This window comes from Clarias gariepinus, chromosome 6 (genome assembly GCF_024256425.1).
Source record: "Clarias gariepinus isolate MV-2021 ecotype Netherlands chromosome 6, CGAR_prim_01v2, whole genome shotgun sequence".
Lineage (NCBI taxonomy): Eukaryota > Metazoa > Chordata > Actinopteri > Siluriformes > Clariidae > Clarias > Clarias gariepinus.
In genome coordinates, this window is record NC_071105.1 from 4,606,158 (window position 1) to 4,623,108 (window position 16,951).

General features: G+C 36.5%; 1 protein-coding gene across 1 annotated transcript in view; it reads left to right on the plus strand.

The window, feature by feature from the left end:
- Positions 1-16,609, plus strand: part of LOC128526375 (polymeric immunoglobulin receptor-like) — a 37,395-nt gene extending 20,786 nt beyond the window's left edge. The window contains exons 4-9 of the mRNA XM_053498172.1: positions 12,722-13,042; positions 13,786-14,109; positions 14,609-14,944; positions 16,088-16,192; positions 16,367-16,398; positions 16,517-16,609. Of these exons, the coding sequence (XP_053354147.1) occupies positions 12,722-13,042; positions 13,786-14,109; positions 14,609-14,944; positions 16,088-16,192; positions 16,367-16,398; positions 16,517-16,609 (1,211 nt within the window). The remainder of the gene's footprint in view (positions 1-12,721; positions 13,043-13,785; positions 14,110-14,608; positions 14,945-16,087; positions 16,193-16,366; positions 16,399-16,516) is intronic.
- The last annotated feature ends 342 nt before the right edge of the window (positions 16,610-16,951 follow it).

Here is a 16,951-nt window from a genome sequence, read left to right on the forward strand (position 1 = left end):
GTAGTATGGATAAGACCAAGGAAGGACTTTTAGATGGAAAGTTTCAGTATAAAACTCTGCCCGATGGTCCTGTGGATAAAACAAAAGTAATCTGTACATTTTGCAAAGCCGAATTTAAATACCAGAGAAGTAATTCGTCTTTGACATATCACTTAAAAGCAAAACACCCCACCGAAACAATCTCTACAGGGCCTCGCCAATGTAAATTGCATTGATTGTTTTGAAATTCAAATGACACAAATGGCACATACCTGTGTTTTTATTTCTGTAATAAATATGGCTTTCAAGCCAACAGTTAATTTGGAGAATATTGATGGTTTATTGCAGGTATGTTGTTTACATGAGAAAATCTGTGTTACAAGTTAAACAAAAATTCCAATAAACAATCATATTTGAATTTAAATAGTTTCATTGTCTTGAGTTTACATTAATTATTTACATTTACATATCCAAAAAGTTTCAGTCTTTTAATTGTGATTAATCGCGATTAATTGCAAAAAATTGTGCGATTAATTAGTTAATTTTTTTTAATCGATTGACAGCACTAATATATATATATATATATATATATATATATATATATATATATATATATATAAATCACGTTTTAGAACATTATTCTAGAATATACAGTATGCGAGTGTCAAGTTTTTGAATTAAAATACAAAAAAAATCTATTTTTTAAAATAGATTTCCAAAACCTTAATCAATCCAGCAACAGTGTTACGCTTGGCTGCTTTTCATAAGCATTTACATACATCTTTACTAAAACATTCATAAATGACATAAAGGACATAATTAGCACATTTGTCAATTGTTTTTAACAGAAGTGTCGGTCTCTAGAGAAGTGACTGCGTATGCTGGAACAAGAAGCAACATCAAGTGTAAATATAAGAAGTGCTATAATAAAAAGTTCAAATCTTTCTATAAGATCGACACAGATCAGTGGCATGTCAATCACGTGAGAACAAAACAAAAGAGTGAATGGGCACATGATGGCAGATTCTCAATTCATGACAACAGAAGTGCAGAATTCTTCAGTGTGTTTATCAGAGAGTTGACTGTGAACGACACTGGAACATACGCGTGTGCTGTTGCTGTGTCTGATGAAATAGAGATCCTCACAGTAGTGAAGCTGAATGTTACAAAAGGTGAGTAACTAATACACAAGCATGTGACACTGAACTTTATACCTGAACATATACATGTTAAACTTTCGCTAACCAGAGAAACATACTGATGCATTTCATATTAGCTTTGTTATAGGATGATGTGGTAGATAGGGTGTGGTCTTTATTTGTCTTTGCTCCATGAATTTAACACTAGAACAGAATGTATTATATTCACACAGTTACCATGCTACTGTCTTGTATTGTGATGTAATGAATGTATCAAATATAAACTGACGTAATTGCTTGTGATGTACAGACCTGCCCAACCAGAAGCCCATTAAAAAGAGCATCTATGTAGGAGAAGATCTGAATGTTAGCTGTAAATACCCAGAATCCCACAGGAGTGACGCCAAGTTTCTCTGCAAGAAGCCTAGGATTGCTGCTTGTTCTTATAATGTAACAGTTAAAGAAAATAGAAAATATGTAAATACCAGAAATTTCTCCCTGTATGATGACCGAGAAAAACAAATCTTTCATGTGAGATTCAAAAATGTGACTAAGCGAGACTCTGGTGAATACTGGTGTGGAGCTGAAGTCAGCTGGACATCTAATCATGGATACAAGGTTTATTTCACAAAGATCAGCCTGACAGTTACTGGTGAGTTTGTATGAGCACTGCAATACACTGGTATATACTGGACACAGGTTATATGAAACCATAATTGCTTAGAACTGTGACATCAATTTTTTTTTTACATCATCTATGAATTGACTTAACTTTGGATTGACTTAATTAAGATGTTTTTTTTTTTTTTTTACCAATCAACTAGCACTTCACTATGAACCATACCAAACTCAGGCTGAACTTTCATGATTTACTTATAAAATATAACTGACTATTTAGCAATATATAGCAAGTTGTAACCATTTAAGAGGATTTCCTCCACTTGTATAAGAGGTTTTTACAAGCACACCAGTAGTAATGTGTTAAATCCATCCACAGAAACAATAAAGAAGAGAGTTTGCATAGTTTTGGACTCCATTGTCCTTTATGAAAAATCACCAACCACCTTTGAAGGTCCATTGTAGGGATTGATAAGTGGTTTAAAAACTTCAAAGTTTTTTTTACATAGGTTTCATACTGTAGTTTTTTTAAATAGTTTTTTTTTTTATAATCCTAGGTATAAAAAACATCAACCTTGCTCAGAATTGTAAAATGTAGTCACAAACTGCTACAATAGTTCTTTAGTCAGTGACTACATTTTATAATTCTGAGCATACTGTAGTTGACATTTTTGGATACCCAGGATTTAAGTTCTCTAATTAGGTTCTGAATGAAGGGTCTTCAATTTATTGTGGCCTTGTTTAATCCTATATTGTGCTTGTTTTATGTTATTTCTTGCATTATTTTTCTTTCAGAGTATTCACCACCAGTATATACCACTGTGATCATCGTGTGTGTCAGTGTGCTGATGCTCCTAATCTCATTTTTCATTGTAACTCTCCAAATGAGACGCAAGCTGCAAGGTATACACACACACACACACACACACACACACACACACACACACACACACACACACACACAAATTACTAACTTGTGGCTCTGTTTCCCACTTCCCTGTTTCCTCTTCTTTGGACCACATGTAGATTTTAGATAATGTAGATTTTCTATAAAGCTGTGGTCAGCTCCTGTTTTCTAAAGGCATCGTGATTAGATATGGGACCTACAACCAGAAGACCTGCTACTGTGGCTTTGACCTTATTGACCAGCAAGCAATGCATTAAAGTAGTTCAGAAAGCGATTCCTTAAGGCTAGAGCCCTTATGCTCTCGGATGGAACAGGTTCAAAAATGGTCTGGATGCAGTGCACTGCTCAATACTGTTTTTCTGCTAGACTGGACTGCTAGATAGTGTTAAAGTGTATGTGATATGATTGGCATTTCACTCGCACATGGCCCTGCGCCTCCCCAAATCTCCTTGTCTGAGTGTTAAGAGCTCGCTCATGAACATTTACATGAATGTTAAATCAAATTAACAATCTCCTGCCTGCCTCTCTGAATATGGTATCAAGGATTAACAGCATCAAGGCTTGTCCATTTCTGACTGAGAGATTTCAGTCAGATTGAAAATCGCTCAGATAGTTCTGTCAGACTCTCACTGTATAAGGTTTCAGGAAGTCCAATGAAAGGTGTTGATAAAAACAGGCACATTTTATTCAAAATATAACATTTTCTTTTTAAGATTTGATTACAATACTGTTAACTGCTTCATTTCCAATTATAACTTGAATGCAATAGTTACACTAGTATAACACTGTGCAAAAATATCACTATATTAATAAGTGTGCAATTTTGGTAAGAGTCTATTAAATTCATTTGGCATTTCCTTAGGTGAGTGTACTCGTACAAGTCTGCATACTTGTGTGTTTTAAGTAGAAAGCCTAGATTGTGGATGGCATAGATATCTAAAAGGATAGACCGGACATACCCGCTACTTTCGGTGTCCACGTGAGTTGTTGCTTCTGCGCAAGAACCCAAACATATAACATGACTTTTCCCACTTGTTCTTCATGTGATTAGTCACGATTAATTGTATTGAATTAGGTACAAAATATGGACATTCTTTTGTGGAGCAACTGAGGACTGTGGGGACATCTTTCTTTACAGATACTTAGAGGAGAATCACATATATTCCCTGCAAATATCTTTTTCAAATCTGACCTCTTTTTTTTATATAAAACTGTATGAAGAAATGGAAGATGAGGAGTGCTCACACTGTCATTTGTTTACTTATTTACATGAGTATAATAATAAAAAAAATAAAATAAATAATAATAAAACAGATATAAAAATACACTGTTCTCACCTTGCAATTGTACATATGTACGAATACAGGTATGTGTACTTTCTAGTACACATTACTTCTAGTAATGAATAGGAGTGCAATATTGCTTTGTATTCAAGGTTGAGTTACATTGTGATCATGCTTTATCAAATTTAAGTAAAAGTGTTTTTGCTATAGTTTACACAGAAATCATTGTTTATCAACTAGATTAGATTAAAAATAGATTTATTTTAACGAGAGATGTTTCTCATAGAATTGAATGAGCTGTACTGGAGTGTGTACTGGCTGATGTTTACTTCATATTTTGTATTATGAGCTGGCTTTCATAAACACATTGTAATGCTTCTGCAGCAGCGGGTATGGCTGGTTTACTCTTTTAGATGCCTATAGTGTATAGCACCCCTGCCTCCATTTTGGACTTGTTTTAAATCATTTGGGAACCCTTAAACAAGTGAACGTAAACGCTGCTCGTAACTGCAGGAGAAGAAAATGGCTACGACACAGCTTTTAATTTTTCTAAGACCTATTTTTTTGTTTCTGTTTGTAGAAACAGTTAAAAGATTAAAACTAAAATGTAATCAGTGATATTATTATTATTATTATCATTATTATTATTTGAGGTTGAAGCCCACATACATGTCTGTCTGTCTCTCTGTACAGCAGAACTCTCTGTCTAACTTATTTATACAGAGAAATCACATTCTGTAAGGTTGAGTATCTTACGCCTTGTTTACACTAAGTTGCACTTCTTTCATGGTCACACAAATAAACTCCCTCTTCGGTAATCGGAAAGTGAATTACAGATGAGAAATGGAAAAAGTAAATCAGATAAAGATAATTTTTTTTCTTAAAAAAACTTTCTTTTATTTATGCAATCTGAAATAAACACACAAGATCTCTGCAGTGTTAGAGCATTAAACATTAATTTAATTTTTCCTTCTTAGATTTTTTTAAGTACTTGTGTTGAGTTAATGTGGCACAGACTCCTTTACTGCATTTTTCACCAGCCTTGACTGCTCCATATGAACTCAAACTGCATCTCGATCTGAAATGAGAATAAGTTAAGATGTCCTTTTCACTGTTTTTTTTTTTTGTTGAATTTAATTGCATTGCGTTGAATTAAATGGGACATAGACACTAGGACACAGAAAAAAGAAACACAAAGCTGCAGAGCATAATAATAAAAATTTCAAAATATTTTAGTGGTCAGATTACATCATTTCTCATATCAGAAGAGTTTCAGTAATATATGTAATGTCTGTAACCAGTGTTGGGTGTAACACATTACAAAGTAACGCGTTAGAGTACTTGGATTACTTTTTTAATGTAATGAGTAATCTAGCGCATTAGGTCTGCAATTTAAGTAATCAGTTATTTAGTAATTTTTTCAAAATTGTAATCCATTATTCAGACAATTCATGTAATTCATGAGCCAGACAGCAGTCATTCCCAATCCATTGGTAAGTGTGTTTGTGTGTGAAGGTCGTCCTACAAGCCCCGCCCCCCTCTGTTATTCCTGCTGTTATCTCACCTATGCGCTTTGACTATGTGAGGACCGACGCGCAGAAAGATGGAAACATGATCACAGTGGTGAATCATGATGAACCGCACTTACGGCCACCGCGCGAAACCGCGTAGATGAGATGGGGGTATTAGTAGTTAACAAATTATGGGCCAAACTTCGTTGAGTGATGATGGTAGAATAATTCTAAAGGTCCTGACTAAAACAACATGCATGGGGAATCATGAAGAAGTTTTTTTATTTTCTGCGATGGAAAAGTACTTTTATCAGAAAGTAACGCTGTAATATAACTGATTACTTTTTGAAGACACTAGTTTTGTAAAAGTAACGTCCCCCAACACTGTCTGTAACACATGTTCTCTTTATTTTCCTCATCTCATTTTAGTGACACAGCGTTCCAGACAGGTGAGTCCACCCTGACAGCAGTACTTATTCACACGATTTGTGCTTTTAATTCATTTGACAAAACGTTTCTAGACGTTTACACTTCTAAAATGTTTCCCCCATACAGTTCCAGACTAATAGAGGTAATGAAAGTGAATGTGAGCCTATCTATGAGATTATGAGCCCCATCATCTTCGAGTTAGAAGCAGTGCAAGAGAATCCTAAAGATGAAGCCGACCAACTGGATTCAGACCCCCAGAATCTGCAACGCTCCATTACACTGTACTGCTCTTCATCCAAAAGCCTGCAAGAATAACTCATCTTCCACCCTGAGCACTTTCCAATCCATTAACATTTGTTTAGCAGCCTAGTATCTCGATAGAGAGTCTAACACTTCTTAAGTCAGGACATGTGAACAAGAACTGCTACAAAAAGCATATTACAGACCCTGAAACCTGCTGCTCATTTGCAAACCTGAGAACATCCATGGCCTTGCATGGTTTTAGGCTGTTTCCAAAGGTCTTATTATATTATTATTATTATTATTATTATTATTATTATTATTTTTAAAGACTGTTGTTTAATGGTGTCAGATGTTTGTTTTATAACTGGAAACCAGCACACTAAGAGCCAGCCGTCATCCTGATCCTTAAACTTAAGGTCCAAAAAGTGTATAAAAGACATCATGTGTTGTGTGGCTGTTTGAAAGCTTGTGTTGTGAGCTTTTCACAAAACTATATAAAAAGTTCTATAAAAGTTACATTTCTGATAGGAAATGATAATAATGACAATGAAATGTAAAAATGTAATCCGTTTTTTTCAGATTTCTTTGTGTTTTCTTAAACTTTTATACACTGTGAAAAAAAAAACGTGCAGTTGCCATTTCCTAGGTGAGTCCACTGGTTTTTATTAGTCTGCATACTTGTATTTGAAGTAAAACGCCTAGATAGTGTGCAGAATTCTTGTCGCCATTTTGGACGTGTTCCAAATCATCCGGGAATATACTGTGCGTCCAGGAGACCAGGTGGAAAGGTAGCAAGGCTAGAAGCTTAGGATCAGGGTTCAAATTGTTTTACCATGGTGTGGATAGAAAAAGAAATGGAGTAGGAGTTATTCTGAAAGAGGAGTTTGTTAGGAATGTTCTAGAGGTGAAGAGAGTATCAGATAGGGTGATGAGTCTGAAGCTGGAAATTGAAGGGGTGATGTTAAATGTTGTTAGTGGTTATGCCCCAGAGGTAGGATGTGAGTTAGAAGAGAAGGAGACATTCTGGAGTGAGTTAGATGAAGTGATGCAGAGCATCCCTAGAGGTGCAAGAGTGGTGATTGGTGCAGACTTTAATGGACATGTTGGGGAAGGGAACAGAGGTGATGAAAATGTGATGGGCAGGTTTGGTCTTCAGGACAGGAATGTAGAAGGACAGATGGTGGTGGACTTTGCAAAAGAGAAGGAAATGGAAGTAGTAAATACTTTCTTCCAGAAGAGGCAGGAACATAGGGTGACATATAAGAGTGGAGGCAGAAGCACTCAGGTGGACTACATCTTGTGTCGACGTTGTAATCTGAAAGAGATCAGTGACTGCAAAGTGTTGGTAGGGGAGAGTGTAGCCAGACGGATGGTGGTGTGTAAAATAACCCTGGTGGTGAGGACAATGGACAGAGCAGAGGACAAAGTGGTGGAAGCTGAGAAAGGAAGAATGTTGTGTAGTCTTCAGGGAGGAGTTGAGACAGGGTATGGGTGGTCAGGCGGTGCTTTCAGTTGACTGGACAACTACAGCCAATGTGATCAGGGTGACAGGTAGGAGGGTACTTGGTGTATCATCAGGTAAGGGGAAAGTGGACAAGGAGACTTGTTGGTGGAACAAGGAAGTCCAGGAGTGTGTACAGGGAAAGAGGCTAGCTAAGAAGAAGTGGGACTGTGAGAGGACTGAAGAGAGTAGACAGGAGTACAGGGAGATGCAGAGTAAGGTGAAGGTAGAGGTGGAAAAGGCCAAACAAAGAGCATATGAGGACTTGTATGCTGAAGTGCTTAGGAGAGGTGGCAGTAGAGTTTCTAACTAGTTTGTTTAACAAGATCTTGGAGAGTGAGAGGATTCCAGAAGAATGGAGGAGAAGTGTATTGGTGCTGATTTTTAAGAACAAGGAAGATGTGCAGAGCTGTGGCAATTACAGAGGCATAAAGCTAATGAAGCTTTAACTTTTTGAAGCTAAACAATGAAGCTGTGGGGAAGAGTAGTGGAAGCTACAGTAGGGCAGAGGTCAGCATTTGTTAGCAGCAATATGGTTTCATGCCTAGAAAGAGTACATCATATGCAGTATTCACTTTAAGGATGCTGGTGGAGAAGGACAGAGAAGGTAATAAAGAGTTGCATTGTGTCTTTGTAGATTTAGAGGATGCGTACGACAGGGTGCAGAGAGAGGAGCTGTGGTGTTGTATGAGGAAGTCTGGAGTGTCAGACAAGTATGTTAGAGTGGTGCAGGACATGTATGAGAGCTGTAAGACAGTGGTGAGATGTGCTGTAGGTGTGACAGAAGAGTTCAAGGTGGAGGTGGGTCTGCATCAAGGATTGGCTCAAAGCCCCTTTTTGTTTGCTCTGGTGATGGACAGGTTGACAGATGAGGTAAGACAGGAGTCTCCATGGACTATGATGTTTGCAGATGACATTGTGCTTTGTAGCGAGAGCAGGGAACAGGTGGAGGAAAATTTTGGTAGGTGGATGTATGCTCTGGAAAGCAGAGGAATGAAGGTTAGCCGCAGTAAGATGGAATACATGTGTGTGAATGAGAGGAACCCCAGAGGAACTGTGAGGATACATGGAGCAGAGGTAAAGGTGCAGGACTTTAAGTACTTAGGGTCAACGGTCCAGAGCAACAGAGAGTGTGGAAAGGAGGTGAAGAGGTGGGTACAGGCCGGTTGGAATGGGTGAGAAAAGTTTCAGGTGTGTTGTGCAATAAAGGAATATCAGCAAAAATGAAAGTAAAGGTGTACAGGACAGTGGTGAGACCAGTGATGCTCTACAGCTTAGAGACAGTGGCACTGAAGAAAAGACAGGAGGCAGAGTTGAAGATGTTGAGGTTCTCCTTGGAGGTGACAAGGATGGATAGGATCAAGAATGAGTTGTACATGAATGAGAGGACATGAAGTTAGTTGGTGTGAGAGAAGAGGAGGCAGAGGATAGAGTTAGATGGAGGCAGATGATTCGCTGTGGCGACCCCTGAAAGGGAACAGCCGAAAGACAGAAGATTTCCTTTATATAATTCCCTGTAACATTAATGCACTTATTCCAGCCATTCATTAGTGCTTGGACACCATCAAGGTACAAAGATGTGGCCCTTTTCGTCATCACCGTAGGTGTCTTGATAATTTTGGAGGACAAAGCAAGACTTGCACATTATAGAAAGGAAGTCTTAAAATTAATGCCACATCCCACCTGTTTAGGCCATTAAAGGAGTTCCTGTGAGGCCAGCATCGCGAAGCAGACAGTCCAATCATGGCTCAGAACATTAAAACTCTCTACCTAGACGGTGTCCAACCACGAGTGAAACACTGAGATAAGTGCATTAATGTACAAGTGTAAGTAAATGGAGTTTACTTTAATTTGCCTTGAACATCCCTTGTATTTTCCCTCTTATTTTGTTTATTAGAATAAATGTGAAGGTCTGTGTGAAACCTGTAAACAGGTAGGAATTGCTTGAGACTCTCTTAAACATGGAAGTTTCTGGTCCCTGCATTATAATTCACGGTAAAATGCACTTCAACAATGGGTAATCATGGGCAGTTCTTTTAAAGCTACAGAAAAGGAGTGAAAGAAAGAACATCAAGCAGCCAGATTACATCGGAGTTTTCAGCATCACACTCATTTTAGGGAGAAGTCTTATGCAAGCCTGTTTGAAAGGTAATATAATATGAGACCTTTAAGTGGGGTTGGCGTGGAAATGTGTAAGTGAATTCAGGGAGAAGATCCTTCTCATTGTCATGGTAAAGAAATGCGCTTAGATATGTTTAGTCGTGTGTGTGTCACCTTGTCCTTTGTACTATGCCTACAGAACCCACTCGTTTATATGATATAATATGACCGCATGTTGCCTCTAACATGAATATATATATCGTGTCAAACTCATCAAAACTCACTTTAACATATCCCGTTCATAATAGTTTAAATGTGTGTTTTAGACAGGAACAAAGCTATTAAAGGGAAAAACTATTAGTAATCCTATAAATTACTACCACACTCAAGTTCTTGCGAACCACACTCGAGTTCTTGCGATATAGCACTAACTATAAGAATTTTATATAAATGGACAGACAAGCTAAAAAAACACAATGCCTTGCAAGTATTGCATACAACTTGCTAGTACTGGGCTGGACCCTCTTTTGTCTTTGGGGGCTGCCCTAATTCTTCATGGCAATGATTCAGGAAGAACAGAGAACTGCCTCCCTTTTTGCCCTGTTTTTCAGATCATTAATTCTCAGTAAACCCTACAGATTCGGAAGTTCAAGAAGTTCTCAGACCAGCACATCTGGCATCAATAACCATTGCTATGTTCAAAGTCACATAATTCCCTTCCTTCCAGTTTCTGATGCTTGGTTTTTCACCAGATCATCTTGTTCATGTCACATGCCTAATGCATTGAGTTGCTGCCATGTGATTGGCTGATTAGATATTTGTGGTGTTATGCAGGTAAACAGGTGTACCTAATGAAGTGGCCAGTGAGTGTAAGTAAGTTTAACTAATCATGGGTAACATGGAGATACATTTTGTGATTGTTTGTGATGGCATGTTTCAAGAGAGGACTGTGTTCTTTAATTTTCTGTTACAGATAAATATGCTGTTTTTAACTTAAATAGTGCATTATCACCATTATATCACTTACACTACTGGATATAGAATCACCATGCTCATTTGTCAGAATGTGGCGTGATAGTGGAGGTTCATAAGGATATATGAAAAAATGCCTAAATGTAAATGTATATTAAACTAATCTGATGGTTTGTGATGTGCAGATTCCATAAGCAGTGATTTGAGGCCGGCTGTAAACACCCAGAATCCCACAGGAATGCTTAAGTTCCTTTACAAGAGGTTTAAATTAACTGCTTGTTTATATAATGCTACAGTTACAGGAAGTGGTAAATAATAAAATGAAGGGAAATTCATATTATGTAACATGAGAGAAAGCCAGATCTTCACTGCGAGAGTTAGAGACTCTGGTGAATACTGGTGTGGAGCTAAAGAGGAACTGGACATCTGATCACGGATACAAGGTTTATTTCACACGGAACATCCTGACCGCTCCTGGTGAGTTTATATAAGTAAAGCAGAAACTCTATAATTTCAGACAGTGAACTATTTTGATAGTTTAATAGCAGAATCAACATTTTTTTTTAAATTATAAGATTATTGGTTGTACTTCCAGATATTTTAAGTTGTTCCATTCTATTTGGAGATGATTTTGTTATTGAAGTAAATTTGCTTGTTTTTAAGGATTTATTTGGTGGTAAAATATTTTAAGTAAAATGTCTCAAGGTAAAAGTAATATAATTGTGTATTTATGTATTTATTAAAGCAGCCACAAATTTAGCACACAAAGCATAATATTGAGTTTGACAGCAAAATAAGATAAATCTCAGAACAAATTCAAAACTCAACTGAAGACCCATTTATTCAGAAACGCTTATTTTACATGATGTAAGGCTGCATTCAAATCTCAAATCATAAATCTCTAAACCTCCTTCTGAATTGTCATTTGTTTTTAAATTTCTTAAATCATGACACTGTCCCTTTATATTTCATTTTTTGTTTTTAATCTTCTCTTATTACTTAGTGTTATCTTGTTTTACTGTTTAATTTATTCATGTTTGATCTGGAAGGCGGCCAGAAAGGCGCCTACATGAATAAAATGCATTATTATTATTATTATTATTATATTATTATTAAATCCAATTTTGCAGTTTTGAGAAAAACAAGTTTTAACAAATAAAGCAATAAGCATTGTTAATGGATAGAGAATGTTTAGTGAATGCCACAGTGTTATGTCAGAATCCTTTTGATTATATACCAATCAGCCATACCATTAGAACCTCCTAGGATTTGGGTTCTTCATGTGCAATCAAAGCAGCTCTCAGGGATGTTGGCAGCAGATCCTTTTTTTTTACATTGTGGAATTTATTATCATTATTGTAGCCTTTCTCTAGTTTCAGGTCAGAACACAGCAGTTCCACTTTAGAAATACTGATAGTCTGTTTTGTGTACCAGTTGTGTACGGTTGAAATGAGCTGTTGTGATGATATTAAGCAGATGGTTTATATATTTATTTATTAAAGGGGTTGAGCAGAGTGACGCTTCCTCTGTACAAAGGTATGACTCAACATATAGTCTCCATTATTGAGGACAAACCAGCACTGAAGACAATATTTGGGTTCAGTGATGGTCCTTTATTAAATAAGTTATGCCTTTTAAGTTTTGCATTACTTTGTGTGTAGCCCTTATACAAACAAAGTCAACTGTAAGTGAATTTATTTGAAAGTATCATGACTCCTCTCTGTTTATGAATTGCTGAGAACTTCTGAGAACATCAGTAGGGACTGAAGTAACTGCTTAAAATGTTTGTTTAGACACAGATCAAGAAACAGTGGGACAGAGACAGTAAGAGTGTGTAACAGAACAGGAGCTTATAATATCTTCCTGAAGTGGAGTTGGTGTGGAGATGTGTGAGTGTGAACTCAGGATGAAGATCCTCCTCATCTTCACCCTCTGCCTGATCTCAGGTAAAGAAGTGCACTTTAGAATAATCCTCACTCTCAGCAGCAGTGTTACATGAAGGAAGGTTTTGCTCAGATGGATGTTTGGTGTTTTGTTAGATGGAGGAGCCTCAAAGGCAGTAACAGGATATTTGGGAGGAGGAGTCCTTATCAAGTGCGAGTATGATATAAAATACATACAGAATGAGAAATATTTCTGTAAGGATTCAACACTAGTCTCTTCTGGGCAAATAAAGACAGAAGTAAAAAACAAGTGGGTTCATTCAGGAAGATTCTCACTGTATGATGACACCAAATCAGCAGAGTTTAAGGTGATGATCAGAGAGCTCACTATACAGGACAATGGGACGTACCTGTGTGGATTTGCTGCTCAATCACCGAAAGGTGTTTACTCACAAGTGGAACTAAAGGTGAAGAAAGGTGAGTCTGCTCATTTTACTAAACATTCAGTATTATTAGCATTAGTTACACTGAAAGTAAAAAGAAGTGATCAAATTATGTAAAACATATTTACAAAAATGTATTAGCAACACCTAAATTTAAACTTATGTATTCGTCCACCATCAGAATGGAGACAGAATGTGATTTTATTGATTTTGAATAGGAAGCTCTACTCATATTAATATAGTGCTCCTAATAAAGTGTTCTGTGAGTGTTTGTTTACTGTATAGTAAATCACATGATCAATTCTTATTGTTAACAACTAGTTTTCCATACTAAGAGCTCAATACAATAATGCTGACTATAAGGCAAGTTTATGTTAATGTATTTATTTTAATACAGTATGTTGGGTTTTTTTTATATTTATGTCTACATATTGCAAAAAAGTTGTTCTAACATCTATTGTTCTAGAACATTAATAGGATGTCCTAATTCTATTAAAAACAAACAAACATCAACAGATTAAAATACTATTACTATTTAAAAGCCAAGTGGCACAGATTAGTTTGTTTATATTAAAATGTTTATGTATGTTTATGTGTGTTCATTTATGTTTTTGTTATTTTATTTGTTTATATGATTATTTATATAAAAAACACCAAAAGAAAACATGGCTAAAACCAATAACTGATTTCAAAATAGAACTTCCTTATATGGAAATATATTATTATTATTATTATTATTTTTAATTTAAAAGCATGATTTGAACTTGCTTTTAACAGGCGTGTCAGGCTCTAGAGAAGTGACTGCGTATGCAGAGACAAGAAGCAACATCAAGTGCACTTATGAGGATGAATACAAAGACAAAATCAAATCGTTCTGTAAGATCGAGACAGATCAGCACTGCTCAAATAAAATAAAAACAAATACAAAAACTGAATGGGCACATGATGACAGATTCTCAATTCATGACAACAAAAGTGCAGGATTCTTCAGTGTGTTTATGAGAGAGTTGGTTACAGAGGACACTGGAACATACGCGTGTGCTGTTCATCTGCCTGATGAATCAGAGATCTACACTATAGTGAAGCTGAACGTTACAGAAGGTAAGTGAGTAACTAATAGAATATGGTGATTCTGTTTATACTGTATGTAAAAAACACCTTGCAAAAGTATTTTTACCATGTAAACGTTTTCACATTTTGTCATGTTGCAACCCCAAACTTTAATGTACTTTATTGGTCTTGTTAATAGACCAACACCAAGTGGTACACTGCAGTAAAGGGGAAGAAAAACGATAAATGGTTTTCAACATCTGGAAAGTGTGCCATGTATTTGTATTCAGCCCCTTTACTCTGATACCTCTAACTAAAATGCAGTGAAATCTAAGTTTTTCTGATTAAAATTATCATATACTGTTTATAACTTTATTTAAAAAAGGCATTGTTCCTTTTTATTTAATTTAGATTTTTTGTCAGCAATATTACTAAAACAGAATGGATTATGTTCCCTACAGTTACCATTTTGTTCTGTCAAAATGTGATGTGATCAATGTCTCATATACTGTTCTGTATACTCATCTGTTGTATTATGATTAATGTACAGCTCTGTCCAATAAGACATCCATCAGTGTCCATGTAGGAAAGGATGAGACTGTCAGCTGTAAATACCCAGAATCCTACAGGAACAACCCCAAGTTCCTCTGCAAGAGGCCTGAGTTTGCAGCTTGTTCTTATAATAAAACAGTTAAAGAAAGTATGAGATATATAAATGAAGGGAGGATCTCCCTGTATGATGACCGAAGTGAACAGATCTTCACTGTGAGCTTCAACTATGTGACTGAGCAGGACTCTGGAGAATACTGGTGTGGAGCTGAAGTCAACTGGACATCTGATCATGGATACAAGGTTTATTTCAAACGGATCATCCTGACAGTTAAAGGTGAGTTTATGTGATACTGATGTTCTGTAATTTTAAACATTATTATGCATTATTAAGTAAAAATTTTAAACAATTACATGAGACTTCAATGTGTATGGACACAGAATGTATGCAACAACAAAAATCTTTTGCCCTTTTTTTTTACATAAAAAAGACCAACCCGTTTGAAGGAAAGGCCATTTGAAAGAAGGGGTGAAAATGGGGAGCAATGTGCCTGGTCCCTCTTCCTCCTGATTAAGGCCTGAGCACTGCCCAGGGGTCACCTCTTTTTAAAAAAAAAATATCTCTAGGGCACATAAACACCTCACAGCTTTAAATTAAGCACATGCAATTCACTGTTGTAGGCTGTAAAAAGGGAGAAAACTCTCTTTTGACTCTCAAGCTTGGAAGAAGCTAAGGGCATAGTGGATCGCAAAACATGCAGTGCAAAACTCTTAGGCCACCTCTTATTTCTTCATATTTTGCTTTTAAAAAGTCAAAATTTATTGTATTTTTAATGTCTTGAGGAATAGTTCTCCAGGCTTTCTGAAAAACAAACAACAAGTAATTAGTATACTGCTGATGCTGAATGCTGAGTGGTTGGAACAGACGAGAGGGGAAAAGAGGTTGCTGCTAAGGTTGTTAGATAAACACCTATTTTTATCTTAAGGCACTTTGTAGCCTGTCACAGTTAAACATTTGTTCTTAATTCTTTAATTAAATCTACATTTTTCATTTACAGTACAGATGTTCTGGTACATCTTCCCATAGACATGTACTGTATTTATGTCCTGCTCATTCCATGTTGGACTGTTTTATAAACAGCCACAATTCAAAGCAGAATTAAGAGTGAATCAGTTGTGAGTGTGACTACAATAACAGACACATTTTGGGGGGCCCTAAAGGCAAAAAAAAAAAAGGTATCAAATGTAGGACATTCACGAACTAAAATCCCAGAACAGGTAAATACTGTAAATAAATTAAGATGCTCATAAACTTCAGCATGAAAGCTCTTCAGTGACCTGCACTTCGCCATTACGTGTGTGTGTGTGTGTGTGTTTTCAACAACCAAAAAACATAGGGCTATGCTGATCAGGTATACACATACTTTTGGCCATCGTGTAATTTTAACGTGGCTGAATGACTTATACATTTCTCTTGCAGTTTTTCCATTTGTCACTGTGATCACTGTATCTTTGAGTCTGCTGGTGCTTCTGGTCGGAATCTCATTCCTTATTTGGACTCTGCATAGGAGATGCAAGCTAAAAGGCACGCACACACACACACACACGGTTCTATTTCCCTTATTGTAACCCACTGTTAACGCACTGTTGTCTTGAACTGATTCATGTCCAATTCTCCATCCAGTTACTTTTACAGCTGTCTCAAGATTAAAGAAAGTGTGAAGTAATCTTTATTTTTATTGTTCTTATCTCACTGTAGGCCAAAAACCATTTACCCATGTTCCCACAGAGGTGAGTACAAAGTGATAGCGACACTGCTCAATCACATGCTTCACTCTGTTCATAAATATGACCAAACATTTAATGCTTTTAATACCTATACGACTTACTGTTTGCTTTATAATTTCAGAAAAATGGAAGAAATTACCCAGTGGCTGTCTATGAGACTCAGAATTCCAACATCAGCCAATCACAGATGATCTATGAAAATTACGATAATTAATCTGAGTGGCCTGATTAAGTCTACCAGGGTTTAAACTCTGCCTTTAGTCATTGTAAGGTTAACAGCTTCCTTATTACACTACCCTTTACTGTTACTGTTTACCTTTATTGTCTTGATCTAAAAGACAATAAATATCCACTTCAGATATACACCACCTGCTAAACAAGAGTCACATACTCCAATATTATGTTTTTACTGCCTTTAGCTTCGATTGCACCAGGCACTCACCATGGTATAGTTGTAACATCCTTGCACCATCACAGCACTTATTTTTATTTCAGTTGCATACATTTTCGTCTGAGATCTGGTTTGATGGCAAGAGAGTATGAATCACCTTATAAA